General features: G+C 46.6%; 1 protein-coding gene across 1 annotated transcript; it reads right to left on the minus strand.

The window, feature by feature from the left end:
* Nucleotides 1-9070: 9070 nt before the first annotated feature.
* On the minus strand, nucleotides 9071-25439 carry tafa5l (TAFA chemokine like family member 5, like; the record flags this gene model as incomplete). Its single annotated transcript, XM_084435907.1, has 5 exons — nucleotides 9071-9152; nucleotides 10237-10279; nucleotides 17169-17296; nucleotides 19798-19947; nucleotides 25343-25439. The coding sequence occupies 4 exons, from the start codon at nucleotides 25437-25439 to the stop codon at nucleotides 10256-10258; spliced, it is 399 nt and encodes a 132-aa protein (XP_084292033.1). The 3' UTR covers nucleotides 9071-9152; nucleotides 10237-10255.
* Nucleotides 25440-27378: the final 1939 nt, after the last annotated feature.

The raw sequence follows: 27378 nt of genomic DNA on the forward strand, positions 1-27378 counted from the left end.
CAGAACCACAATTCTAACCTATTAGAAGTCAATAACTGTATTCCACATACTTACATTACACAAATTATACATCTTACATACTTACTTTTAATGTCTCATGTAAAGCACCTTTAATTGCCCTGTGGCTGAAATGTGCTATATAAATAAACTTGCCTTGCCTTGGCTTATCATGTCCTCTATGAACAGAGAGCAGAGTGAAACTATGGTGCACAATGAGGAGCTGGTCTGTTAGCTGAGTGAAGGAGAGGAGGAAGTCTTTCCAGCAAGCCATCTGGACATAGAGGCCGTCCTCCATAGGGGACAGAGGGCAAAATATGTTCACTTTCTCTCTCTCTCTCTCTCTCTCTCTCTTTCTCTCTCTCTCTCTCTCTCTCTCTCTCTCTCTCTCTCTCTCTCTCTCTCTCTGTCTTTCACAGTCTTGCTCTGCACATCACCAAACTCTCGCCATGGGAGACGGCAAAGAGGTCTAACTGGGAAACAACTCCCACTCGCTGGTAATGACTCATTGAGAGTTTCTATTTGATGCTCTCCCCTCATCCATCGCCTCATCCATCTCCCTCAGCCTCTGTCTCTGCTGCTCTTCCTGTCAGTTCCAGGGCTGCTGGGGCCCTAAGGGTATTGATCCGGCTCAGCTTGATGCTGTCAGAGTGATGGGGGGGCTTTGTGATTTGGAGACAGGCTCCTTCCCTAGTATTCTCACGCACACACACACACACACACACACACACACGCACACACACACACACACACACACACGCACACACACACACACAACACACGTGCGCACACACACGCGCGTATTGGTGTTCTCATGCATTCATGCATGTATGCACGCACGCACGCACACACACACACACACACACACACACACAACACACGTGCGCACACACACGAGTGCACATACACGCACACGTACAGTACACACACACACACACACAACACACGTGCGCACACACACGAGTGCACACACACACACACACACGCACACACACGTACAGTACACACACACACACACACACACACACACACACACACACACACACACACACACACTCTCTCTCTCTAGGCTCTCTTGACACATCCAGTCTGTCACAGTTGACACCTCAGGGATAGCTGCTCAAACTTGGTTGACTTGGACACCACGTTGAGTTTGAGCTAATCAGAATTGTCTGTAACACGCTGCCTGGAATGGCCGATCTAGTTTACCCTTCAGTTTTACGGTTGAAGATATCTTGTTTCCCGGGGCTTAAGGCAGGGAATTATGGTTTGTCAGAGAGAGCGAGCATATCAGGTGCTCAGCCCCCCACCGCGGCACTCAGACTGCTGTGGTTAATGGAGTCAGTATTCCCACAGTGGGATGTTTGTAAACACAGAAACATCACAAGGGGGGGGGAGGGAGAGGATGGGGGAGGGAGAGGATGAGGCGAGAGGAAGAGTCGGAGCAGCCCTCCAGGAGGACTCTTATACTTCACAGAGCACATGATGACATGCCACTACGGAAATTATATCATTCATTTTCACCCCTGCAGTTCTTCCGCCTCTACTGATGATCACAACGAGAAGCCTGGAGAGTTACTGTGACCATGTGACAAATGACAAGGACAACAGCAACGTGACAATGACAAGGGAACAAAATAAAAATAAAATTGCTGTTAAATCAACCCCCTCAATAACAGAATGTGAGATAATATATGGTGTCTCTACGTCCAAGAGCATATAAAATATTTTTTTATTATACCTTTATTATACCTTTATTTAACCACTCATTGAGATTAAAATCTCTTTTACAAGAGAATCCTGGCCAAGAGAGGCAGCAACACAGTTTCCTGAAAAAAAGACATAAAGGTTACGATACACAACTAGACATAAAGGTTACGATACACAATGACAACAAAAAACAACAATAACAACCGCTACAACAATGACAACAAATGTTAACAAGACTAGCTCAAAGCGCAAAATCAGTAATAGTTCATATGACGATCAGTTAACAATTACAACTACCAATAGATTCGGTTTCTATAGCCTTTACAGCACTTTTGAATTCATTTAGAGTGATTCCGTCGTGTTTTGTAAAGTGTTCCATGTTGAGGGGGCAGAGTACATAAAAGCCTTTTTGCCCATCTCGGTCCGAACTCGTCAACTTGTCATTGTGATAGAGTCCTGTGGGATCGCAATAGTCATAGTCATAGTCATCTTTATTTGTTACACGCATATTATTTACAACTGGTCAGGTTGCCCAAAGCGTAGGTTCCATCAGGTGAAAACATGAAGACAACAACTGAGCAGAAGGAAGCAGACATATAGAACTCCACTAAGGGTAAAGAGCAACAAGAATAGTCAGATAATAATACAAATTAGATATGGAGCACATCTCAGTAATTCAGTTTGCGCCAGAAATATGTCTTGATCTCTCTCTTGAATGTAGTCGGATCAGGGGCAGTTCTGATGTCCAGTGGCGGTTCATTCCACAGCCGTGGTGCTGCTACTGCAAAGGCTCGGCCACCTCCTGAGACCAGGTTAGACCAGGGGACGTATAGCAGTCTCTGAGACCAGGTTAGACCAGGGGGACGTGTAGCAGTCTCTGAGACCAGGTTAGACCAGGGGACATGTAGCAGTCTCTGAGACCAGGTTAGACCGGGGGACGTATAGCAGTCTCTGAGACCAGGTTAGACCCGGGGACGTGTAGCAGTCTCTGAGACCAGGTTAGACCAGGGGACGTGTAGCAGTCTCTGAGACCAGGTTAGACAAGGGGACGTATAGCAGTCTCTGAGACCAGGTTAGACCGGGGGACGTGTAGCACTCTCTGAGACCAGGTTAGACCAGGGGACGTATAGCAGTCTCTGAGACCAGGTTAGACCAGGGGACGTATAGCAGGTCTCTGAGACCAGGTTAGACCAGGGGACGTGTAGCAGTCTCTGAGACCAGGTTAGACCAGGGGACGTATAGCAGTCTCTGAGACCAGGTTAGACCAGGGGGACGTGTAGCAGTCTCTGAGACCAGGTTAGACCGGGGGACGTGTAGCAGTCTCTGAGACCAGGTTAGACCAGGGGACGTGTAGCAGTCTCTGAGACCAGGTTAGACCAGGGGACGTGTAGCAGTCTCTGAGACCAGGTTAGACCAGGGGGACGTGTAGCAGTCTCTGAGACCAGGTTAGACCGGGGGACGTGTAGCAGTCTCTGAGACCAGGTTAGACCAGGGGGACGTGTAGCAGTCTCTGAGACCAGGTTAGACCGGGGGACGTGTAGCAGTCTCTGAGACCAGGTTAGACCAGGGGACGTATAGCAGTCTCTGAGACCAGGTTAGACCGGGGGGACGTATAGCAGTCTCTGAGACCAGGTTAGACCAGGGGGACGTATAGCAGTCTCTGAGACCAGGTTAGACCAGGGGACGTGTAGCAGTCTCTGAGACCAGGTTAGACCGGGGGACGTATAGCACTCTCCGGTCACCTGATCTAAGGGTTCTTGATGCTTGTGTTGACGTATACTCCAGGAGTTCTGAGATGTAATCAAGTCCATTTAGTGCTTTATAGGTGAGCATGAGGGTTTTGAACTGTGCTCTCTCCCGCTCTGGGAGCCAGTGGAGGGAGACCAGGACAGGAGAGATGTGATCCCTCATCCTGGTGCTTGTCAACAGTCTGGCTGCAGAGTTCTATGCAAAGTTATATGGCACCATATAGTATGGTGTCTCTACCTCCAAGAGCATATAGAGGGCTATTCTACCTGGTTTTATGCTGAGGCCATGTGTAGTTCATTAAGGGCTTGCATGGCGGTAGGTGGACAGACATCAGCTCAAATAGATGCTCAAGGAAACAATCATGTAATGTATTAACCCCGGTGTTAAATGGTGTCACTCAAGCCCTGAAATCCAATACACAAGTCAATAGTTCCACACAGAGATTCAGACCTTCATCAGATAGCATTTCCTCCTTGACTGGGTCAATGACTGCTTGTCTACACCGAGGGGAGAAGAGACTGAGAACACAAAGAGTTTGAAGTTCACTTACAGTCCCCGATCCCAAAGATCACCGTCACCTTAATTGCCATTGACACAATATTAAACCAAGAATCTGCTACGGTTTGTTGCTGTTTGCTCACAAAAGTCCTACAGTTCGCTCCCAGATAGCAAGCGGATGTGTAATGATTCTGGGCCATATATGGGCCGGAACTAAGCCACAAGGGCCAGATCTGGCCTGTATATGGCCCAGATCCACTTGCTATCTGGGTTTCTCCTCTGTAGTTGACCCTGATGTGTACCCGGTGTTTATGAGTGTAGTGTCTTTGAAAAAAACCAAGACCCTGATAAAGTGGCATCCCTTAACGTACGTACATGCACTGGCGATCAAGCTTCTCTCATAAAAGTCTGATACCCCACAAATAAAATCTGAAATATGAATAGGGCTACGTACACATCTGGTGAATGGGTTTAAGCAAGCAAATGGAACATTGTTAAAATCGGAGCTTGACAGTCTCAGACCGGAGGGAGCTGCTTCAGTGACGTGAGAGGAATGAGAAGACACACCAGGGGCGCTAGGACGGTGAATAGTGACAGAACGGGGGAACGATGATGGACAAAATATCAAAGGAATTTCAAAAATGTCTGCAGGATTTTAGTGTAGTATGATGTAGCGCTTATAGGGGCTTTATGAAAGCTTATTGGGGCCTTTATGAGCTGCACTTCATCTAAAGCGAGACCAAAGGCTCTTGTAGAAACTGTTTAATGATTATCTTTATTGTACAGAGAATGTTAGGATATCTTTATACAGTGTGTGCGCGTGTGTGTGTGTATGTGTGTGTGTCCGTGTGTGCTTGCATCCATGTGTGTGCGTGTGTGTATGTGTCCTCTGTATATTTTGGAAGAAGATCTGACAGCAAATCAGGCTAAATTTGGCCCAAGCCTCTCCTTGACTCACTAAGCGAGGGGAGTGAAGGATGTTGTGCTCTTCTGCATAAGCGCTTTCGGCAAAATAGACTTTATTAAGACCCATAAAAAACACCATTAAAATTCACAACCCAGGGAGCGTCGCCTGACCCCTAGAGAATGATAAATTAGCCTCGTTGCTCTAGCAAAACGACCATTTTATAGCTTTATCTTGCCTTACTATTCATAGCCGCTCTGCTGTGCGCTCAGCAACACAAAGGCTCCGACCTGTGATTGTTTTTAAAAGGTAAAATGTTCCTGCTTGTCTTTGCCATAAAAAGCCACTGGTGGCAGAACATTCAGAGTAAAGAATGCTAAGTTGAACTAACTACGTTGCTTTAACTGGATCTTTTGAATTTGCCCTCTGTCAATTCCATTTCCTAGAGAAAAGCGAAAGGTTACGCACATCCATTTGGGCGCTGGTGCAGAAGAAAAGTCTGTACAACAGCTTGCTGAGTTGCAAAGACAACGTTTCAACCACAAATTGGCCTTCGTCAGGTGAGTTGATTATATTGACCCATGACCTTTATCTACCATACCACATCAGGTGAACAAGAGAATCATGTAATCAATACAGACAAAATGTGCCACAAGGGTTCCATATATACCAGAAGCAGATGAGCTACAATGTATGTGGCAGAGAGAATATCCACAACCTCTTATACAAAATGAGGTATATTGGATTTATAGCCTTCGCACTTTACAACCTGGAGGCCTTAATGAGGATTGCAACGCAACACGTTTTCTCTAAGTACCGACTTGGTCAATGACCAAGGGGGGAGGGGGAATGAACGCTGGATGGGTGAAGCTGGACTATGGCTCGGACGTCAATGTTTGGTTTCCTGGTTATTTGGCTATTTAACCTTTTTGATATATTTGATCTATCAGCTTTCTTCCCTTTGTTTTGTCATTCTACTGATATTCTGCAATTGGGTAAACTGGTTGGACTCTGATTACCTCCACCCCAGCGACAGCACAGGGCGAGAGGTAATGTTTTCAGTGGCGTGTGTTTGTTGGTAGGCTGGTTTATTTGTTAGCAGGATTATGCAAAAACAACCTGACTGATTTTCATGAAACTCAGTGTAGCATGGGTCATCTTTTGGGCCAACTACTTTTTTTTCCTCCATTTTGGAGCGGCTCTGAATAACGTGGTGGATCCACAAATTAAAACGGGGGGGGGGGGGGGGGCCCGGAGTGCAGCGGGCAGCGACTCTCTTTCAAGGCCCTGTCTCCCACATTCCAGAGGTGTAGAGAAAGCACGGACTGCCTTTAAATGACATATTAATGAGAAAGAGATTGTTGCTCCCTCATGCAGAAAACAGCTTGTCCGTTGAACTAAATGCCATGTCCGTCACTGTGCAGCATTGTGTCAGACCGTGAAAAGAGCAGGACTTGACTGCAGGTAGCTGGTCAAACAAGACAAGAGCTCTTTCTTACACTTGTGGGGCCTCATGCTGCCCCACAAGTGTCTGCCTGTGATAACAAAGAGCTAGTTTAAAGCCCCCAGTGAGTCGTCATTGCCGTCCCATTAGGCTTGTGCTAGTAATGGGTCATCAAATGGACTTTTATGCAGACATAAATGCAAATTCTCTTTGCGGTGGTGCTGTTCAACGATGCTGTTTAGTGACTCCAAGCCTCAAGAGAATGTCCGTGCCTCATTGGGTGTACTCATGAACACTACTAGACCGGATTCAGACACTGAATAAATGGAGACGATGTGACCCAGGATTGACCCGACTCCCACCAAAGCTGCATATCTTTTGAATGTTCTTGGTAGATGCAAATATTGGGCTGTGGAGAAAAAATGTTATTCAGCATTCAACATTGGATTTGTAAAGGTTCTATGTTCACAAATAGCATTTGTATATTGCAGACAAATGGCCACAGAAAAGCTTTTACCCTGAACAGTCATTTTTCCTGGAGAAACTTTTGATTGCAAATACTTGTATCTTCCCTTCAGACAGCAGAAGACTGTCACCTACATGCTTGTATCTGATGGTAATTAAAGGGTTCTTCCACATCTTCCTGTCTGATTGAAATCACAATAACATTTTATTTGTGTTGGGCTCAAAGCAAAAGTGTGTGAGATAATGTCAGTGGTGCAGCTTAAAGAAAGAGGCATTGGTGATTGGTTGAATAGTAGGCTTCTTTTTACAAATCAAATCCCGTAAGGACAAACAGCACAATCCCATATACATGCGTGTGCGCACACACACACACACACACACACACACACACACACACACACACACACACACACACACACACACACTCTCTTTCTCCCAAAAATATGCACATAATTATTTGAAGGAGGCAATTACATCAAGCCAAGAGATGTGAGGCTTCTTTTTTTATCATGTTTTGCAAACAATAGATCACATAAATTAACATAGATATTTCTGGTGGAAAACAACCATTTTTTGTGTGATTCATATACAATGTCTGGAATGGTCTCACTCTTCTGAGACTGCAAGTCTCTCTCATATTAGTATTATATATATTCCAAAAAGAAAATACAGTGAATGCACTGTGTACATCATATCAAATATAAGCTGCTGTATTTAGCAAATGGCACCTACAGTACTTATACAACATTTACATTTTATATCAAAATATATGCAAACTTAAACAATAACTTTGAAACACTGTTTAATGAATCCAATATTACACATAAATTGACATACTCACTGAATTAAATGTATGTGACATACATTTCCCAATATAAATATATCTATGTATTAAAAAACAGAAGATTGCCCTTTAAAGCTGCAGTATGTCACTTCTCTGAGCTATTCTATGAGCTAGCAGCGAGGGTAAATTCAGTCTGCCAGGGTAAATTCAGTCTGCTTCAAGCTCACAGTTTGTGGGTTTGGGTAACTACCATAAAACCATAAAAGAAGTCCCCATGTTGCTGATTGAATCCCCAACACGCATGCACGCTTTGAACCAGGCGTGGCCGTGCCTCTATGGGCGGCTCCTTGCTTTTTTTATGCTCCGGTGTCGACCCAAGACTAAATTATAATATTTATTATAATTACTGTAGTAGAACCAATCAGCAGTCTAAAAATGATGTGTTTTTCACAGAGAAGCTCAATCACTTATCCCTCTCAATTTATACTATCAATACAGCAATATTTAACGTTTAAAATCTTACATACTGCAGCTTTAAATAATGATTCACAAATCCTCCCCTACGCTGGAACATAAGGTTGTAAACTTACAGTGATACGTTTGCAAGAGCGTCCACTCCAACGGTCGAGACTGGCGAGAAGTGATACAGAACTGGATGTGTCAAATCAATGGACAATATCATAACTATTTTGATTTCACAGTGAGGAGGCAGACACATGCGCACTTGCATGGACACACACACTCGCACACACACACACACACACACACACACACACACACACACACACACACACACACACTCAAAACACCAGATAAGGGGACAGGCAGGAAAAATCTGTCAAACAGACTGTCTCATATTGTAAGCTCTTCTTGAGATGTGTGGGGTTTATCGAGAGACTCGGTTGAGGAATTTGCTCCATCTGTTCCATCATGTAACAAACAAAGCCTTCTCGACAAAGAACTCCTCCTCCAATCCTCTCTTTCACTGTAGAATTATAGAGAGGGAAATATCTTGTGCTCTCATCACATTCCTACAGTCCTTTCCTCATTCACATACACATCTCTAGGAGGCTCACCATGAAACAGCACGTGTTGATGATCTGTGGAGGACTGGCCTCAGCGTGATCCAGTCATATACAGTAGCAGATGAGTACATATGCATGTGGATAGCACCCCACTGGGCCTGCAGCCTATCTGTCAGCCACTCGGCTCCAGTATCCAACAGAGTCATGGCTCCTGGTGAGAGTCATGGCTCCAGACAGCTACCATGGATGGTTCTGGTATCAGAAATCATATAAGGGTGGGGGGCCGGGGGAGGGGGGGTACTAATGCTGTCAAGACTGAACTGAAGTCACCAAAATATACACTGAAATATCTTGGAGGGGAAAAAAGGGGTGATTTCCGTTAGACTCCACATGATGCCGTTCTTGGTTTGTTGAAAGAGCACAATGTTGAAGGAATGGTCTCTTTCGGTGTAGAGTAGGGCGCAATTTCAATGATGATGTTGCTTTCTGAGTTTGGAGAGTGTTGGACCATCGGTAGAGTAAAGTCTGTCACTGTCGCCCAACGGGGCTCCAATAACTGAAGGACGAGGATGCTGACTGGCCAGAGAGAGAGAGAGAGAGAGAGAGAGAGAGAGAGAGAGAGAAAGAGAGAAAGAGGAAAAGAGGAGAGAGAGACACTTACAAATTATAAATAAACAAGTTGGGAAATAATGTAATAATACCGTAATAAAAGTTTAATGATAATAGGTCATCAGAGTATCGATTGTATATTGAATCCATTTTAAATTACTGTACCAAACTCTTGATAAGCATATCAAACTCTGTAATAACAAAACAACCACAGTATAACATAAACTTGTTTGAATAATTCCACATGTATAAATGATTCAGTGTGACAATGGGGAACTTTGACACTCAAGATTGCCCATATGAATCTTTCATACACTTAATATATGAGTCCGAAAATCTGTAAAAATACCATGAATTTCAAACCCCACTGCAAATATATATTTATGATCCTACCAATTCCCCCTTTCTCTCTGTCTCTGGTAATTGTCTGTGATTCATTTTTGTTTTCTCAGTGGAAGAGGGAAAATCAATCTATAAGACATAAACATGCAGATACAGCTGCCTACAGATCCGAGCATGGTTCACAGCCCCATGGTGATATTCTAGAGTGATATTCAATCAATTCCAAATTCACTTTTTCAACCACATTCTGAAAAAAAATACTGCTTCCATGCTGCATTTAAACATTTTCAAAGTATCTCAATTAAACTGGTGAATTTAACTGGGTGATTCAAATGATTTACATTATTTATTTTTTTTGCTTCCCTCTGGAATATGTAGAGAGTGGGTCGTATGCCCACCTCCCTTGTTCTCTGTAAAGCTCATTGTTTTGCCTCTGGGTATGAAATGCGCTATACAAATAAAGCTTTGATTGATTGATTGATTGATTGATTGATTGATTGATATTTTCTGATTCAGGAGGAGTTGTCTCACTAACGCAAAAGTGATGCTACATATAACTTTTCTACATCACAATGTAAAAAAAAAAAAGCTGAAACGGAGAAACACTGAGGCTACAAACCAGAGCGCTTCATATAAATATGATTTTCAGGCAATGGAAAGAATACCGTTTGAAAACAAACATAAGACAGGATGAGTCAGAGTCACCTACCCACTATTTGCAGAGCTCCCTATGATGGCTCCTTGGGCAAAGGCTGCAAGAGAAAATAAAAGGTCAGAGACACGGGGGAAAGCACCACTGTCTCTTAGCAATTTAAACTGTCACGCTTTCCTCCGCGCCAAATGGCCTTGAGCAAGGACCAAAGCATATGTCCGCTTTAAAGCACAGATGGCGAGTCTCTCAATTATATCTGAGGCTAGCTGATGGAAAGCTCAAGGTTGTATGTCATTTCACACTTTCCCCCGACCTCTGTGGACTCAGCCGCTCTTCCACAAAGAGATACCAGTGCGGGGGGCTGTCTGATGCTCCCAGGTACCCCGACCTTTGCCACCCGACAGTCCCCGACCTTTGCCACCCGACTGTCAGAGTCGAAAGGTCAGACTGAGATACGGCACCAGGGGAGGAGTTGCCATTGCTGCGAGCATGTAACAGCACAGAGATCTCTCTCCACATCATCCACTGCGAATACACATCATCCACTGCGAATACACATCATCCACTGTGAATACACACGCTAAGAATCCCATCCACTCCTTCAGAGCTCCGTTTCGCATTTTGTTTAGAAACCCATGAGGGTATAAGCGGCTAGGACATAACAAACAGTTTTTCCTTTTACCCAGTGGGCGAAAACAGCCAGGGGTTTCTAAATGCGGGGAGCGAGATACTTATGTGAGAGGATAATGGCCGGGCTAATCATAATCAGGACATTAATGGGGCATTCAGCCGAGGCGGCCGAGGGAGACGGGCGGCCGCGCTAGCGCATTGGCATTCCCAGCAGCCTCTCTGCAGCGGTGGTCAGAGTTTTTGGTATTCCGATGCCCACCCGCATGTCTCTCAGTCCGCCCCGCCCCGCCTGTCCGTCCGTCTGTCTGTCTGGGCGTCCGCGGGCGCCGCGGTCCTCGGAGCGCTGCTGATCCACGGCACCTTTCTCTCCTCCAACATGTCATCTAAATGCTAAGTACTCCTACTGCATCTTTAAATCAGAACTAGAACAGGAGCGTATGGCGAGAGAGCTCACAGAGGCACAATAGAAAACTCCCAGCGTGTCCACGGTTTCAGCATTTGATTTTTTTGGGGGTGGGGGGGGGGTAGGGATGAATGCCCTAGATTGAATATTCTCCGTGTGAAAGGACTCCCAAGGTTTTGTCATCTATTATAAGCGTAAAGCAGCAGAGGAGAGAGATATTCGTTGATACACCCAACTCTGGCCCTCGTTCCCTTGTTCCCTTTCAAGGAAAAATTGCTTCCCCCCCCCTCTCCTCAGACGAAAAGGCAGGCAGGGCCAGCACTGGTAATGTTCCAACGAGGATCTGCTCCTTCTCCCTGACTACAAGTCTCAGATATTGATTGTAGGGAAACTAACTGAGGAGAAAGTGCTGAGGCGGCAGACGCGGCCGCACTATTAACTGCTCCTGCTAATTAAAAGGCTAACAAGGTGAGCCGGGCCCCAAGAGAGGAGATGTGGGAGAGATGGAGTGTTCCGTTGGGCTGCCAGGCACACCGCCTGGGCCGCGCCGAGCGTTTACAGGACAAGAGCCCAAGGACGCCAGACACACAGACAGTTTAAGCTAGAGAGGGAGACGAGAGAGAGAGAGAGAGAGAGAGAGAGAGAGAGAGAGAGAGAGAGAGAGATACTGTACAACAATTGAAGTAATGAGCGTTCTACTAATTAATTTGCTGGGATTTAATTGAAAGCCGGACTGCCTGTCCCTGAACTCCATGTATTTACAGCTCAGTGTGAACTGCATCTATCAGAGATTCGGGTAAATAAAAATTCAATTAAAGTTTTCTAATATAGAAGTTTTTCAATATTCAGGGACAGAGAGTAACAGTGTTACAAATTCCCCCCTGTGATCAATAAAGTACCTATCTCTCTAACCGTACAATTTCTTTTTGATTTAAAAAATAAAAAATAAAAATCCCATTTATCATGCATGGTCCAAAACACAGTAAAAATGTATCAGTGTCTTGCTGAGCAAAATAGTAATATAATTGTGGTGCCTAGTGTCTCTTGGGGAAAATGGGTTTGCAGTTGCATTCTACATTAAGCAACCTGGCTGCAGTGGTACTTTCATTGAAAACCATGGCTCTGAGAAGATAAGCTGTGTGTGTACACGTGAACAAGGGGACAACTAGAGCCTCCATGTCACCCACACGGGTAGTTTGGCGGCAGCTCAGTGGGAAACGGCAACACAGTTTGAGCATAGTAGTAGTAAACAGTAGCTGTCCCCCAGACAAAACATTTTTTTGACTTTTTTTTGTTGCTAGCTCGCTAGCTAGCTTGTCTGGTGTCAGTAAACATATAATATCAACGTTTCTAATTCATTTGAATGAAAAATCCTGTCCACAAACATTAGCTACCACGAACGTTAGCCAGCTAGCTAGTCTAGCTCCCAACGTTTGGGGAACCCACAATCTCTACCAGCCCCCCCGCCCGCCCAGTATGTAAGTGGCCAGAGCAGTGGTTCACCATTTAGAGGGTCATCAAGCTTCCAGCCTTGCCGCAGAGCATACTAACAGAGCCCAGCCTGACATTTAAGTGCCAACACCACAGTGTACAATGGCTGAGGGCAGAGGAATTGGTTATCCAACATCTGGCCTCGTTTGCTCTGCATGTTCTCTGTGGATGGAAACCTGCAGCCAAATCTGGTGCCTTCTGTCTGCTGTCTCCCAGAGAGGGGTACAGTCGCTCTGGGAGGGAAAGGCGTCTGTTCATGGTGACAGTCCAGCCGCAACCAGACACAGCAAGGTCTACATACTCTTTTTATTTTCTGTTATAAAATATAACTGCACAGATTGACATACTGAACCACATGGCTACAGGGATGATAAGTCTTCAGAAACCGTGAAATTCAGTGTACAAAGCAAACCTACTGCAGGGTTTTTCCTCCATAGAGACATTTTTTCCGCCCCCCAAAGAGATTTTAGCCAGAGCCAAAGGAAAATCACCAGAGCCAAAATACAAAAAAATGTGAATAAAAATAGCAATTCAAATCCTCTCCAAATGTGTTTGAGAGCTTGTTTCAAGTGCAGCCCATCCCTCTTTCTTGTATTGTCCATGGTTTGGACCACTAGTAATCGATATCATTAATAGACAGGTGATCAGTATCTTAAACATTTTGTCTTCATATCCATTTTGTGTCACGTCGGGAGATTTCCAGCAATTGTGAAAAGTGAGCTCAGTCAGAACGACAGTGAAGAATACAGGCCTATATATGCTGGTAGAATATAGGCCTATATATGCTGGTAGAATATAGACCTATATATGCTGGTAGAATATAGACCTATATATGCTGGTAGAATATAGGCCTATATATGCTGGTAGGCTACTCCGCATAAAACTGAGGTCTCCCCCCAAAATTGTGTGCACATCACCCCCCAAAGACCCATTCTGAGCCAGGAAAAACCCTGTACTGTAGCACTTAAGCTAAGTCTGTTCTATATTCTAGTCTGTTCTATATTCTAGTCTGTTCTATATTGTAGCAGCACTGTCTGTTTCATGTGGGGCTTCACATCAAAACAGTACAGCTGACTAAAACACAAATGGCAGCTCAAAGAAAGGCAATGACAGAATTTCACATGGGAAGTGGGCTGAATATAGCCCTCTCCCTGACAGGGAAAGGCACTACTGAATGTTCACAGAGGATCCCTGAAAAAAACAAGAGAGGGGTAATATATACGCTGTGGTGAAAGTTAAAGCAAAAAAAAGAACTGAATTAATAGATAGTGGCAATATTACAGTGGTAAAGAAAGGGTTGCTTTATTTATCTTTAAGAGGAGGGCTCGGCCCAAGGGAACATCTGATACTGTAAATGAAGTCATGAAATTGACTGGCTCCTAAATTGGAGCTATAATGTAAGGACTATCATTAGATCTACTGTATGAGAGACGAGAGTAAATAGTGGAGTAAAATGGGAATGATTTAAATGGTAATCTGTCTAACTAGATATGTTTCTGTCCAATCAAGCTGTTATTTCTTTTCCCAAGCCGATCCTCTCTCGTTCCTCAGGCCCCTGCTGACTCATACTACAGATTCAAATTAATTCAAACATTTTCTTGACATGATTAATGATATGAATTATTCCGGCCAGACAGACTAAAAAAATGAACAGGATATGTTCTCTGCTTTGCACATCTATAGTCTGTGGATAGAATCAACTTGTACTAAACTAAACAAACAAGATTTCTAACAAGGAATCCAGTCATGCATAGGGCTCTTTGCTGATACGATTCAACCAGTGGAACAGGCCGGGCTGTACTGTTAGAAAACTGAAGAACTTTATCCTGACCTTTCATTCGTCTGAGTGCCGAGCTCATCTGAACGCCGTCTGCTCAGATACTTTTGGAGGCCTATATCAAAGGAAGTCTGGGTTTGGTGAAACATAGTCTCCTATCTCCACACTTTTTGTTGACTCTGTAACTTTCTTTCACCGGATTGCAGTGATTTGCGTGCTGAGAATGCGCGCTGAGATTATGTGGAGAACAGATAACATGGAGAATCAATAGCAGAAGGATTGAAACCCATTGAGGGGCCTCTTTCACTGGCCTGATGTTAGTAATCAATCATATGCTTCTACAGCTGAGGCAGTAGTGCTTTCAAAACCGCAGTCAAAACAGCCCAAAAGCAGACCACCAAGGACGAACCAATAAATACACACAGACACGCTGTAGGCATTTCTAACCCCATTAGGATGGTTGCCCATGTCTTCACACCCTCTACCGGCCCCCCGACTTACAAACATACATTACCACCTCTCCTAAACACCACTTTGGCCAGCTACACCAGCGCAAGAGCTCGCAATTCGATAGCGCGGGTGGGCGGTACTTACACTGAGGAGTGAGTTTAAATCAATTCCACTCGGTCGCGGTTACACCGAGGTATGGTCATCCTGCTAGTAGCCTACAGTTATTTCTGTGGGAAGCATTTCACGGCAGGTAAAATGCAAGAAGTACAACAATTCTCTCTCTCTCGCCCCCCACAGTAGCTGAGCGAGGACAATTGCTGTGTGGGAGTTGGGACGTGTGTAGAGCTGAAAGCATACAGGCTGTACAACAAAAACACAATCCAATTATTACAAATAATTGCTGAAGCTCCCCATAGCTTGTATTGCATTTATTAGCAAGCCTTTGTTATGCTAACAACGTTTTCATGAACCCGCTCTTTTCGCTGTGGCACCACATTAATTGATGGTAGGCTAGGCTACACGCCGAAAGCCCCATTATGCACAGTGCCTGGCTGGCCCAACACACAGTCTTCCCACACACGTCGACCGATCCGTTCCCTAGACTCTCGCCTGCCGCTGAACACACACACACACACACACAAACTTTACACACGGCTATGCCATTCATAACCATGAATATTCAGAGCCTCCCTTGTGCACAGTGTGGTGCCTGGCCCTGGACATGGTCTCTCCACAAACCAGCCACCCTTAAACACCCGCCCCCCCCCCACCCACCCCTCCTGTCAAGTCTGTGAAGCCACAAGCGTATTCTTCACTTCCCCCCGCTGAGGCCCGCGCCCCCAGAGAATATCATATTTGAACCTTTCAGCGGCCTGCTAGTGAAGACAAATTGCCAGCTTGTTTGGGGGCCCTGTGAGTGATTCATATTAATAGCTGCCTGGCATGGGAGCACGCTGCATATGCAAACTCCATTAGAGGGTTAGCCCAGAGTGTGTGACCTGGCAGTGTGGCACAGCTACCAACTCTGGAGGGGGGCCGCATTTAGAAAAGGCGTTGCCGGTGCAGGGAGGTGAGTGTGTGTGTGTGTGTGTGTGTGTGAGTGTGTGAGACAGCAGAAGCACGCACGCACATGTAGATAAGGATGTAGAAATACGCAGACATAAACGCAGAGATGGACGCAGACGGACGCAGACGCACGCACACACACACACACACACACACACACACACACACGCACAGTACACTGGCAGCCTGCCGAACCACAGTCTACATCACTCTCTTTACCCCGGACTCTCTTGTCCTTCTCTTCCTTCCCATCATTCACTCTGTTTCTCTTTATGGATTTCTCATTTCCATCCATCGTCCACTCACAGTAAGTGCCTTTGTTTTTTATATCCGTCGCACCCTAATTATTCCTCGCCCCTGAAGTTTGTGTAACATGAGTCCTCATCACTACCAGCTAATTGAGAGAGACAGTATCTCAGAATAGCTCAACAACGTACATATAAGTAGTGTTTTCAACCATTCACCGAACCAGTACACGCTAGTCACCATACCAAACAATCTGTGATCTCCACCTATCAATATGTCTGCTGATTTCTATATCTGTTTGACTGGCAAACCTACGTCTCTACTGCTTTGGACTGGATCAAACCTGAACAAATCTACACTTTGGATTGGTTCTGCAGTCCGCTTCTTTTTTTTTTACCCAACTAATTTTTAAGCTAATTGTCGACACCCAGTTTTAGGTTGGGAGAATGTCCTCATGTGTGGCTGATTGAAGCCTTTAGTGATTGAGTTGAGAGTCTCAAACTCAAACTCAACTGGGCTGTTCACACTCGATTCTGTAGCTATGAGAAGGCTAGCATGATACAGCTGCAGCTGGCTTGGGCCCTAAGATGAACTGTAGACTGAAATAGTGCGTGCGCACGCACACACACTCACACACGTACAGTGACTGGCTGACCTTTCACCCTGTCTACCTGACAATGAGGACAGCGCTCTCTGGCTCGCTCGCTTTGTCCTTGTCACGGTCTTCCTCGTGTACTCTGGCTGGGTCCCTGCCTCTCTCTCTCCCACTCGTTCACTTCTCAAGTCTGTCTTGGTCTGGCTCCTCGTCGTGTCGAGCAGCAGGGAGTGAACTGCGCTATTTATTTTTTTTGAGCCCTGGGACAAACCCATACGCTGCGCGAAGCCACTCCCCTCCCCCCGGCGGCGCGGAGCGCGGCCCCCCCTCACCGTGATGGTCTTGATGCGCCCGCTGCCCCTGGTGCAGGTCCAGCCGGAGCGGTTGTAGAGCAGGCCGCACAGCTCTCCCTCCAAGCAGGGCGCCATCTCGCACCACTGCCTGCTCCGCACGATGCGCGCTGTGGGGGGGTGGGGTGGGGGGTGGGAGAGCGTAAAACGAAGGGGTAAAAAAGCAATAACACAATTCGATCAATATTCATGGACACATCGTTCTGCTTCTTCGTTCCTCTCAAGGTGAGCTGTTCTCCCGAGGTGTCTCTCTCTGACGTTTTTGAGCGGAAGATAAAGGTACGAGTAACGGCCGAGCACAAGGGAACACAAGGGTGTATCTGTGTACAGCTATAAAGTCTCGCCCGTAAATACGCGCGTAGGTCCGCGCGGCGTCACCATGGCAACGCGTACGCTCTCTATACGATCTCCCTGGACGACCCGCATTAACCTTTTGTCTCCCGTTGACGATGATACACAGCGATTGTTCGTCCTAACACTCTGCAGCCGTGCCCACTCAAAGGTTATGTGTTCTGGAGGGCAGCTGGCAGAGCGCTTGATTCGGCCCAGGGTACGAGCCTGGGGGGACCGGCGGGGCTACGGCAACGTGACCGGCGCATTCAAAGAGACGGCGGTCTCGCGCGTTCACAGGCAGATCGATGAAGCGGCAGCTTAAAGTCGCACTGAAATGAAAAAAGCATTCTGTCCCATTTTGGTTCACATAATTGGTCATAGTGTTCACCTATTCAACGAAGTATGCCAAAAGAATTACAAAATTCTACTTTTGTTGTAATCTTATATCAAAGTATATAATTTCTTACTTCCTGGAAAACGGTAGGTCACGTGCAATGACGACAACAGGTACCTTCGATTTTAGGCCAATAATCTCACGACATCCACCCCTTCAATCAACGCTATCCTTCTATCGAATCTGTCTAAAGTTCTTAAAACCCGTCCACTTGTCAATGTTCCAATCAAATTCCTCTAAACATATGTCCCACCCTCATAGCTTGTTTGCGTCGGAAATACGTCAAACTACGGAAGTTAGATGATCTCAAACGTCCGTTTCAGTGCGACTTTAAAATCGCTCACGTGGAGCACGATGGCGCGGTACTCTGTACTGTCGCCTCACGGCGAGAAGGTCTCCGGGCCTTTCCGTGCGGAGTTTGCATGTTCTCCCCGTGTTCGCAAGGTTTTCCTCCCAAAAGAAACCCAATATAAAAAACATGCAGAAGAACAGATGCTCTTCAGTCCGGTCCCTGACCAAGACTTGGACTGAGCACTTGGACTTGGTCCCCGGGCGCGGATGGCTGCCCACTGCTCCTGGCTGCCCCCGGAGAAGGACAGCTGGGATGGGAGAAATGCAGGGAACAATTTCCACCGGCGACACCCGAAGAATGCATGAGTGTGTTGTGTGCCGTGTATCACGCGTGTATCTAATCGATGTCACTGTGCGGACAATGAAATGACCGTCGAGGGGGATCTTAATTGGAGATGGACGGGGTCAGACAAACATGAAAGAGATTTCAGGTGCAAACAATCATTTTTCATATTGATTCCTTCGTCACCAGGAGAAGCTAAGCTATCCTGCTCCCGATACAGTAACATCCCCTCCACTATCAGATTTCCAACGCTATCCATCAAGAGTGGGAAAGAATAGATTCATCAGTCACTTGCCAATGTAGCGGTGAGCGAATTACATGGCAGCAAAAACACAATTCGGGGTTTTCAGAAGAGATACAGCTGAGTTTTCAAAGCGACGTCTATACTGAGTAACCTTGGATCACTAGGATTTCTTTCCAGCGATATCTATCCTTGGATAGACAAAGGTTCTATTCTACTCTATTCTATTATTTTCCACACAAACTCAGGATGGGGACTAGAACTGAAACAGCTGGATGTCACCGGACTGACTGGCTGAGCGGTTGACATCGCTGGGTGTCTCTGTGACAGCGACACCGGGGCAATGTGGGTGGCGGGCAGCCCGGGGTTGTCAGCTGGAGGGTTCTCCGGGCCAGCGCTGTCACTGCCACCGACTGTGGTGCCCCCTCCCCCTCCGAGATCACACGTGTGACCATCTGTCCCCTCGCTCAGAGTGCCCAGTTTAGTGGGTTAGGGGTGAGGGACGCTCCCATTGGGGTACCATAACCATAACAGTAAAGAATCTCACTGGCACTGCCAGGCATAATATTTCCTGTCGGCTGACCACAATGTCCTCTCATATTTTTTTTGGGGGGGAAGTATTTATGCAACCGTTCCAATAACATGTGCTGACATTAAGCGTCCCCCATTCTCCATAATGGCCTGTGAGGCAGCCCGTGAGGAACAGGTTCCTCTTTAATGCACTCACTATTAATGGACCGTGGGGGCAGCAGTGGGCAGCCAGTAATAATCAATTTCCTGCTGCTGTAATTATGGTTCTCTCTTAGTTAATTAGCGGCGGTGCTGGAGTGCTATGAGGAGCCGTCAGCCTTGAGGCGTTGGAAAGAATGAAGCGAGTTCCAACGCCTCCGCCCTGGGGTGCGCCGCGAGCGTACGATTTGAATCCTCCTGACCCTGCTGGCCTTTGTTTCCGGTCTGCGAGTGAGAAAGGGTTTGAATAATTCGTCAGAGCGCACGACGCCCCACTCACCATCCACACAGGCGGGCCTTGCCCGCGTGGTGCCAGCGATCTGGCCCCTCCGGCAGGCACAGCGGGCCGTCTGGCGCGCCACGGTGCGCCTGGGCACGCTGCTGTCCCTGTTCAGCATCACGATCTCGCAGGTGCCCACCACCAGTTGGCCTGGCAAGGGGAGAGAAGAACATCACGTTATAGCATTTACAGTACAGTCATTTACTGCAGCAGAGCATACTGTACATCACTACATTCAAACTGGTCAGACTTGTTATGCAGAAGATTCTCCTCTACCATCTACAGTCACCTACAACCAATAGACAAGAAATGTATTAAAGTTACAGTAAGTAGGACCTAAATTTATTGAATTACCACAGTAAATGACTACCTAGGGGGGATATACTCTTTTGCAACAACCCACTGTCAGAGCCAAGGCCATATTTGGAGATTTGTCAGCGTCTGTCTCAGCCAATAAGACTGATGTATTAACTTGACATGTCAGCGCCTCCGGGGTAATGTTGACCTATCACAGCCCACAGAATGTTTGCAAATTTCAAAGGAAGTGAACTAACTGAACCGGAGTTCTACTAAAGTCCAATCAAAAATCAATCTAAAAGCAGCTTATTGTGTATCAACGTGGGTTTTGGGGGATTTTAAAGCTCCCCTCCTTTAAAGGCTTGAGTCCCTATTTGTCACCCACCATCACCAAAATGCAATTCCAGCATTTATCCAGCAGTACTGACGACCACCAACGTTATCTGGTCAATAATCTTCTCACACACAGCTGAGTCAGAGAAACTCTCTTTCCTGCAGAGCCTTCCCTTCTGAATAGCAAAGAGGACCCAATGTCGAGAGGAAGAATCAAATAATGTTGCTTTGTTAAAGTTAAATGAGGGAACATCAGAGCGCAGGCCTCTGAATTGCCTTTTAAAATGGCCGTCCCTTTGAACAGATTCAATTACAGTGCGTTGTTAAACCCGAAAGGGCAATCATTGAGGGTTTATTTCCTGGTCTGCAATGTGGATGAGCCTGGTATTTAATTGAAAATAACAATGATTGAATAATACTATGAATATATAAAACTATTGTTTCTCTAGCACTGATCGCAATGGGCTCCCTGAGGTTCAATTCTCCCGGTCCGACTCCCCCCCCCCATCCACCCACCCACCCCCCACTCCCCCCCTCAGCCGTTCGGAGTAAGCTCCCACTGCCACACTTCATAACATACCGCACACTAATCTCCGGCAAGCACTGTGTTAAGATAACAGATCCTTAAACACAGTCGGCTCCAAATGCGGCGCTCGGTCGGATGCCGTGTTCATATCATTTCTCCCCATCAACCCCCCCAGCCACTCTCTCCCTCCAACCCTTCTGATCTCCAGCGGGTCTCTCCACTCCTTCAGCCTGCGTGTGTGTGTGTGTGTGTGTGTAGTGGGGGCATGGCTGTGCCATCAGATAGCTGCGCCCTCTCCCGTGTTCTACAGCTAACAGATGAATGGACCACATGCGATAAGCTTGGGGAGGAGGAGAGAGGAGGCGGGGCTGGGGGGGGGGAGGAAGGAGGAGGCGGGACTGGGGGGGGGGGGAGGAAGGAGGAGGCAGGACTGGGGGGGGGGGAGGAAGGAGGAGGCAGGACTGGGGGGGAGGAAGGAGGAGGCGGGGCTGGGGGGGGGGGAAGGAGGAGGCAGGGCTGGGGATGAAGGAGGAGGCAGGACTGGGGGGGGGGTGAGGAAGGAGGAGGCAGGGCTGGGGGTGAGGAAGGAGGAGGCGGGGCTGGGGGGGGGGGAGGAAGGAGGAGGCAGGGCTGGGGGGGGGTGGAGGAGGAAGGAGGAGGCGGGGCTGGGGGGGGGAGGAGGAAGGAGGAGGTGGAGCTGGGGGGGGAGAGGAGGAAGGAGGAGGTGGAGCTGGGGGGGGAGAGGAGGAAGCGGGGCTGGGGGGGGGGGGGGATGAGGAGGCGGGGCTGGGGGGGGGTGATAGGAGGGAGGGAGTAGCAACCGTACTCAGAGTGGGGGGGGCGGGGGGGATCTCTTCAGTGCGTCCCTGGCTACAGCGGGCTGTCATACGGGGAGCGAGTTAATTCATGCGACAGGGGGTTTCTGTCAGCGCGTGGCATGAAGGCACTTGGCCTCGTCTCTGTTTATGATGATGGAATGCGCGTAGCCCAACCGCGGAGCTGAGGGATGGCGTGGCGTGGCGTGGCGCGTCGGGGCGTTGGTTTCCATCACACATGATGACTGGGGGCCGCGGCGCCCACCACGCTGCGAAGAGACCGGCTGCCATGACAGACTGTCAGGCAGGCACATGACCTTATCACTGAATCACACATGTATATGTACACGCACACGCACACGCACAAAGACATACTGTACACACACACACACACACACACGTACAACAAGTTCTAGATGACATTGTTTTTCGCCTGTGGTACTATGCTTCAAATAATGATATTCTGCCATACAGTGGATCAGTAACAATGGCATCACAAAAGCAATATGTTTCAAGGTTGTCTGTAGAATATGCAGCTGAATGTTTACATCTATTCATCATTTTATAAAGGCCTCTGCAATCCTCCCTTAATCTCAACAGATATCAGAGCGTTGGATTCCTGGGCATAATCAAAACCCCTTTAGAGATGTACATCTCATTACATCTCTGCCGCCGGCTTCTACACAGGCATTTCAAAAGGCCCCTTTTTTCTAAGATTTCCTCATATGTCAATATTTTCTTCATTCGTAGAGATTCTTTAAAAACTACAGTGTTTTTTTTAAGCCGGAGTACACGGTATACAAGGTGATATAGAAACACTAACACACCTCATTCTACATCTACAACACAGCACAGGCGTGTGTGTTTAGTAGGACGCCAGCTGGTGTGAAAGCAGATGTTCACTGACCTTGTACAACTAGGCTCTGTCTTTACTGTGAACTTCTGTTCCTATACAAGTAGGCCAGCGAGGCACCGGAGCGCTACGATATACCGAACGGCGTCTTGCTGTGACCTGGCTGACCGTGTCTCAGTCTATATAACCTTTATCTGCATGTAGCTTCTCAATGTTGATCTACAGTTCCTGCTATCACGCCAGGCTTAGACAGTTTCTGCTACGGCAACATTGAAACTATCCCTTTAAAAGGGGAAAGATGCCCTTTCCTGACATTGATGAAATTTAACTGTGGCAGTTAAAACAAAATGGGACGGGGGCATTAAAGAGAACACAACACTTTGAATACTTTATACGCCCACTCTCTCTCCCTGACATCAAGCATTCTATCTCCAGTGGATTCTACACGCAGAAAATAACAATGCAAAGCAGCGAACAGAGCAATACACTCAACCACAAGGGAAGCAAACAGCTGACAGGAAATAGAATTCATATTCCTGGAGCTGTGAAATATGAGTTTTGCGTACAGCCAAATTGATTTTGCCGTAAAAAAACCTTTTCATTTTTCCATAAACATCCACGTTTTATGGCTTCATTACCCATTGCATCACAAGTGGTGGTTTACTCGCAATTCATATCCGAGGTTGTAGTCAAAGCCATTCTTCCAAGTGGCTGTTTAGTGCTGAGCTAGAGAATAAATATCTTCTTTCTAACTTCTCAAGGTGTGTATTTCTCTACTTCTCAGATTTAACGGCCAATCGATCTTCACAGAGTATCTCTCTATGCTAACTTGCCTATAGAAAAATACAACCATCTTTATTCACATTGGACCAAAACAGATACACACTCTCTTTCAACCAAGCAGCCACACACACCTGATCAAATGAATGACCGTCATCATGTGATTCAGTATTGGATACAGGTTCCTTACTGCTTGGTCGTTTTAGCCCACTAGCCCTCTGCAGAGTCCTCCTGTTATACCTCAACCACAAAACCACCTCACTGTAAGCACTTTAAACTCTCACACCTCAGACTTATAAATCCCAGAAAAACCACCTCTCCTCTCTCCCCCCAATCAAGCACAAAGGTTTGTGGTTGACAAAGCATCGAAGGGTTTCTGATCGCATCGCTGAGCTGGAATCAGCTCCGGTCAGGAAATCCAGACATTTCCAAATTTATCGTTGAATAAACTGGCAGCGTGGAGAGGGGGCCTGACAGGCCATCCATCTGCGTGGGCGCCGGCCCAATGGCGTGAGCGGACAGGCTACTGCACTTTGATTTCCTGTCGGTGCCGCCATGACGGATGGTACAGAGAGGCGAGGGAGGCGGTGCAGTCACGACATGATCCAGCGCTCTACCCAGATGCCCCAGGGCCCCTCTTTGTTAGCAGGGGCCCCCCAGGGAGGCGTGGGTGGAACCTGGAGCCACCGAGGAGCCTTGGGAGGGCGAGGTGTCGAGGCACGGTTGTCATCGGCTTACAGAATGAAGGAGTCGCGATCGCACGTTAACGAACGCCGAGTCAGGACGCTGATGGAGTGCTTGCGTGGATACTTACTTTACAAGGTAGCAGAAATAACATGGCTGCCTTCGAAAGAGGATCTCATCTAGTGAGCGAAGAGCATTCGTGTTATGCTAAAATATGACTCCCACGAAACAAGCAATTTGATTTCACTGAGGTGATAATGGAGACATAGGATGATATCCTCATAACTCATCCCAAAGCTGGACAGCAGAGGGAGGAGGGCTGAGAGGTGAGATGATAATCTTGGCAGCCAGGTCATTGCTCAAGAGAGGAAACATGCAGGCCATACAAATCTAGAGAGCTCTCTCAGTGAACTGCTCACAGTCACGGTTGGAGCTGCCAAAGACGAAACACCATTGATTGGTTCATTTCGACACCTGCTAATAAAATGCTGATGGCAAACTCATTAAAGCTGAAAATATTGAATCAAAGACAAATGTCCTTTGTCTGATTATTGTCTCAACATGTTGATGGAAGGGTATGGTTGTCTCAACGGTGATGATGTTTATAGTGATAACAGACGTGTGAGATGTAGATGTGTTCAGATCAAATGACTGATGGATGATGGACAGAGGCCTCTAGGCCTGAGTGTGAACAGGGTCTTATGCTTAGATTTCCTTCCCTCTTGGCAAAACCAAACCATCTTGTTCAGGGATGTGGACCATAAAGTGAACTGAAATTGGCTTTTGCTTTCCATTTTGAGGAAGTACAGTGTGAATGAACTGAAGCAGTAAATGTATTGTGCAGTAGACATCAGGCCACCATTATTTCAGGCAACAGTGAAGGCAACAGTCGTGGCATGTAGCCTACAAGGCTATCAGTCTGTAGCCTGTGAAATGATTAAACCCTTAATAAACCTGGCAAAGCCTGACTGTCATTGAAACTAATTGCCAAAGCAAACGGATTATAGCTTCTAGCTTCAGCGTTGTCTACCAATAACGTTGGAAAGAAACAACCATCCGGGTGGCACATTGCAGGAGTTTTAATGACATGCATTTATACACACACACCCACACAAAAAGTTAAGTTTGGTAGAATAGGTACTGTATTGGGGATGAATAGGGTGAATTGCAGCAATCGGATCGTTGGCTTACACCTCGACCAGAAAGACACAGATCCCCGTGGCATTGGCATCAATGGCATTGTCTAGATACACTTACCCTCTCTGAGGATGTGAGAGTAAATCACCCACAGCAGCAGCAGGCAGCAGAGTGACGCGCCTCCACCTGCGGAGAGCGATCTGACTCCCGACTGCATCCTCCTCAGTCTTGTCGAATTTTATCCTTTGTTTTCTCCCAATTAGGGAGTATTTAAATGTCACTGTGGTGAAAACGGGTGAAGGATGAATATTTATTCCAGCGGTGTTTCGACGGACCGTCGTTGGCATCCATTTTGAGGGGTAAATTAGTGAAGAGAAAGCCCGAAGATTGTCAATGACTCCTTTTATCAGAATCTCCCTCTCTATCTTCAACAGTGATTGTCGCTGATGCAGTGGTGACTGCGACGCCAACTAATGCCTGTAGTCCCAAGTTCAAGCGCAATTACATGTCATTGGCAAGTTTTGGAAAGCGGTTTTGAAAACCTAATAAGCAGAAGACTCTTTTGAAATATCGGCGATCAGAAAAAAAAACAGTCATCCCTGCATGAGGCGGAGTAACAGTGTTATCCCCGGACTGCAGAATGGTATTCCCGGTTCACAGGCTTCAAGACGCGGGGTTAAAGCGCAAGATCTCCGCAAGCATCGTCAGCTTCCTTGCGCCTGCACGACGCAGCACTTTATTCCCCATCAACTTTGCCTTCACTCGAGCCTGAGCGATACCCTGAGGGAAATAAAAGTTATTACAGAGCAAAGCATAGCCTGCCATCTTTCTAGTAACGTGTAACCTAATAGCCTACACAACACTGAAAGTAAAAACATATGGGCAGCCTGTAGGCTAATGAAAAGATAGGCTACAATAACAGTTTGGCGTCATTAAATAAAAATAACCTACTTTGTTATTTCAACAACAAAAAAATCCAGACAAATGCCATAGCCTAGTAGCCTACTCCTACCATGTCGTAGCGAATAGGCTATATTATACCAGTCAAGTTAACTAGCCAAATTGATGATAAATTCTCTTTATAATTCTTATCACCTGTATGCGTCTTGAATGCGCATCCCCCAGGTATAGGCTAAGTTTTGCAGGTGTCGACATGGTGCTTTTTATCCCATGAGTCACTCACCTCGCAAGTCCATGGAATGCTGGTCTGTCTACCGACGTGTCTCGCCACATCAATACTGGCAATGGCCTTGCCTCGTTCTGACCGGTCAGCATGTGGGCTAAAGATAAGTGAAAAGCACAAAAAAAGATGGCTACGTAGGCTATATTTTATATCCAGCTAATTTTGAAGTTGTCGCGCTCTTTGAGTCCATCAAAATGCCTTTGGCCACGCCAATTCAGGCCACGCGACTTCCCTCTCATCCGTGGAAAGAAAGCCAGCACAGCGGGCTGCCTCAAGTTTATCCCGACCTCTCTCTCTCTCTCTCTCTCTCTCTCTCTCTCTCTCTCTCTCTCTCTCTCCACATTAACACACACAAACGTACGCACCCACACACACACACACACGTACGCACGCGCGCACGCACGCACGCACGCACACGCACACACACACACACACACACACACACACACACAGAGAACACAACCTCTCTCTCAAACACGAATTAAATGCTAAAAATATAAGAGATGGGACCAGAATAGGACAAAAAAATCTATAAATCATATAATTGTCCCCTAATTTTTTTTTTTTTTTAAATAATAAATATTTCTGCACATTGATTCATGCCCTTGCAAATTGCCCCTGCTGGTCCTAAGTAACACTCACACTGGCAATACAAAATGTGATATCTCTCTAAAGCTGTATGCAGGCATCCTCAGAGAGCTGGTTAAACATTCATGCTTGTACTGTATGTAACAATCCTACTAAACATTTGTTCAAGCGAAATGGAAGCCAATCTCCTTTGGGCTGTGTGTGGTGTGTGTGTATCTCTAGTGAATGTGTGTTTGTCGCCAAGAGAATGACTCTCAGTCCTCCTCTCTCTCTCTCTCTCTCTCTCTCTCTCTCTCTCTCTCTCTCTCTCTCTCTCTCTCTCTCCTTCTAGCTACATTCCAGACAGATTTAGGGCTCTGCAGATGTCAGTCTATCTTTTAAATGA

The sequence above is a fragment of the Borostomias antarcticus genome (genome assembly GCF_949987555.1).
Source record: "Borostomias antarcticus genome assembly, chromosome: 3".
Lineage (NCBI taxonomy): Eukaryota > Metazoa > Chordata > Actinopteri > Stomiiformes > Stomiidae > Borostomias > Borostomias antarcticus.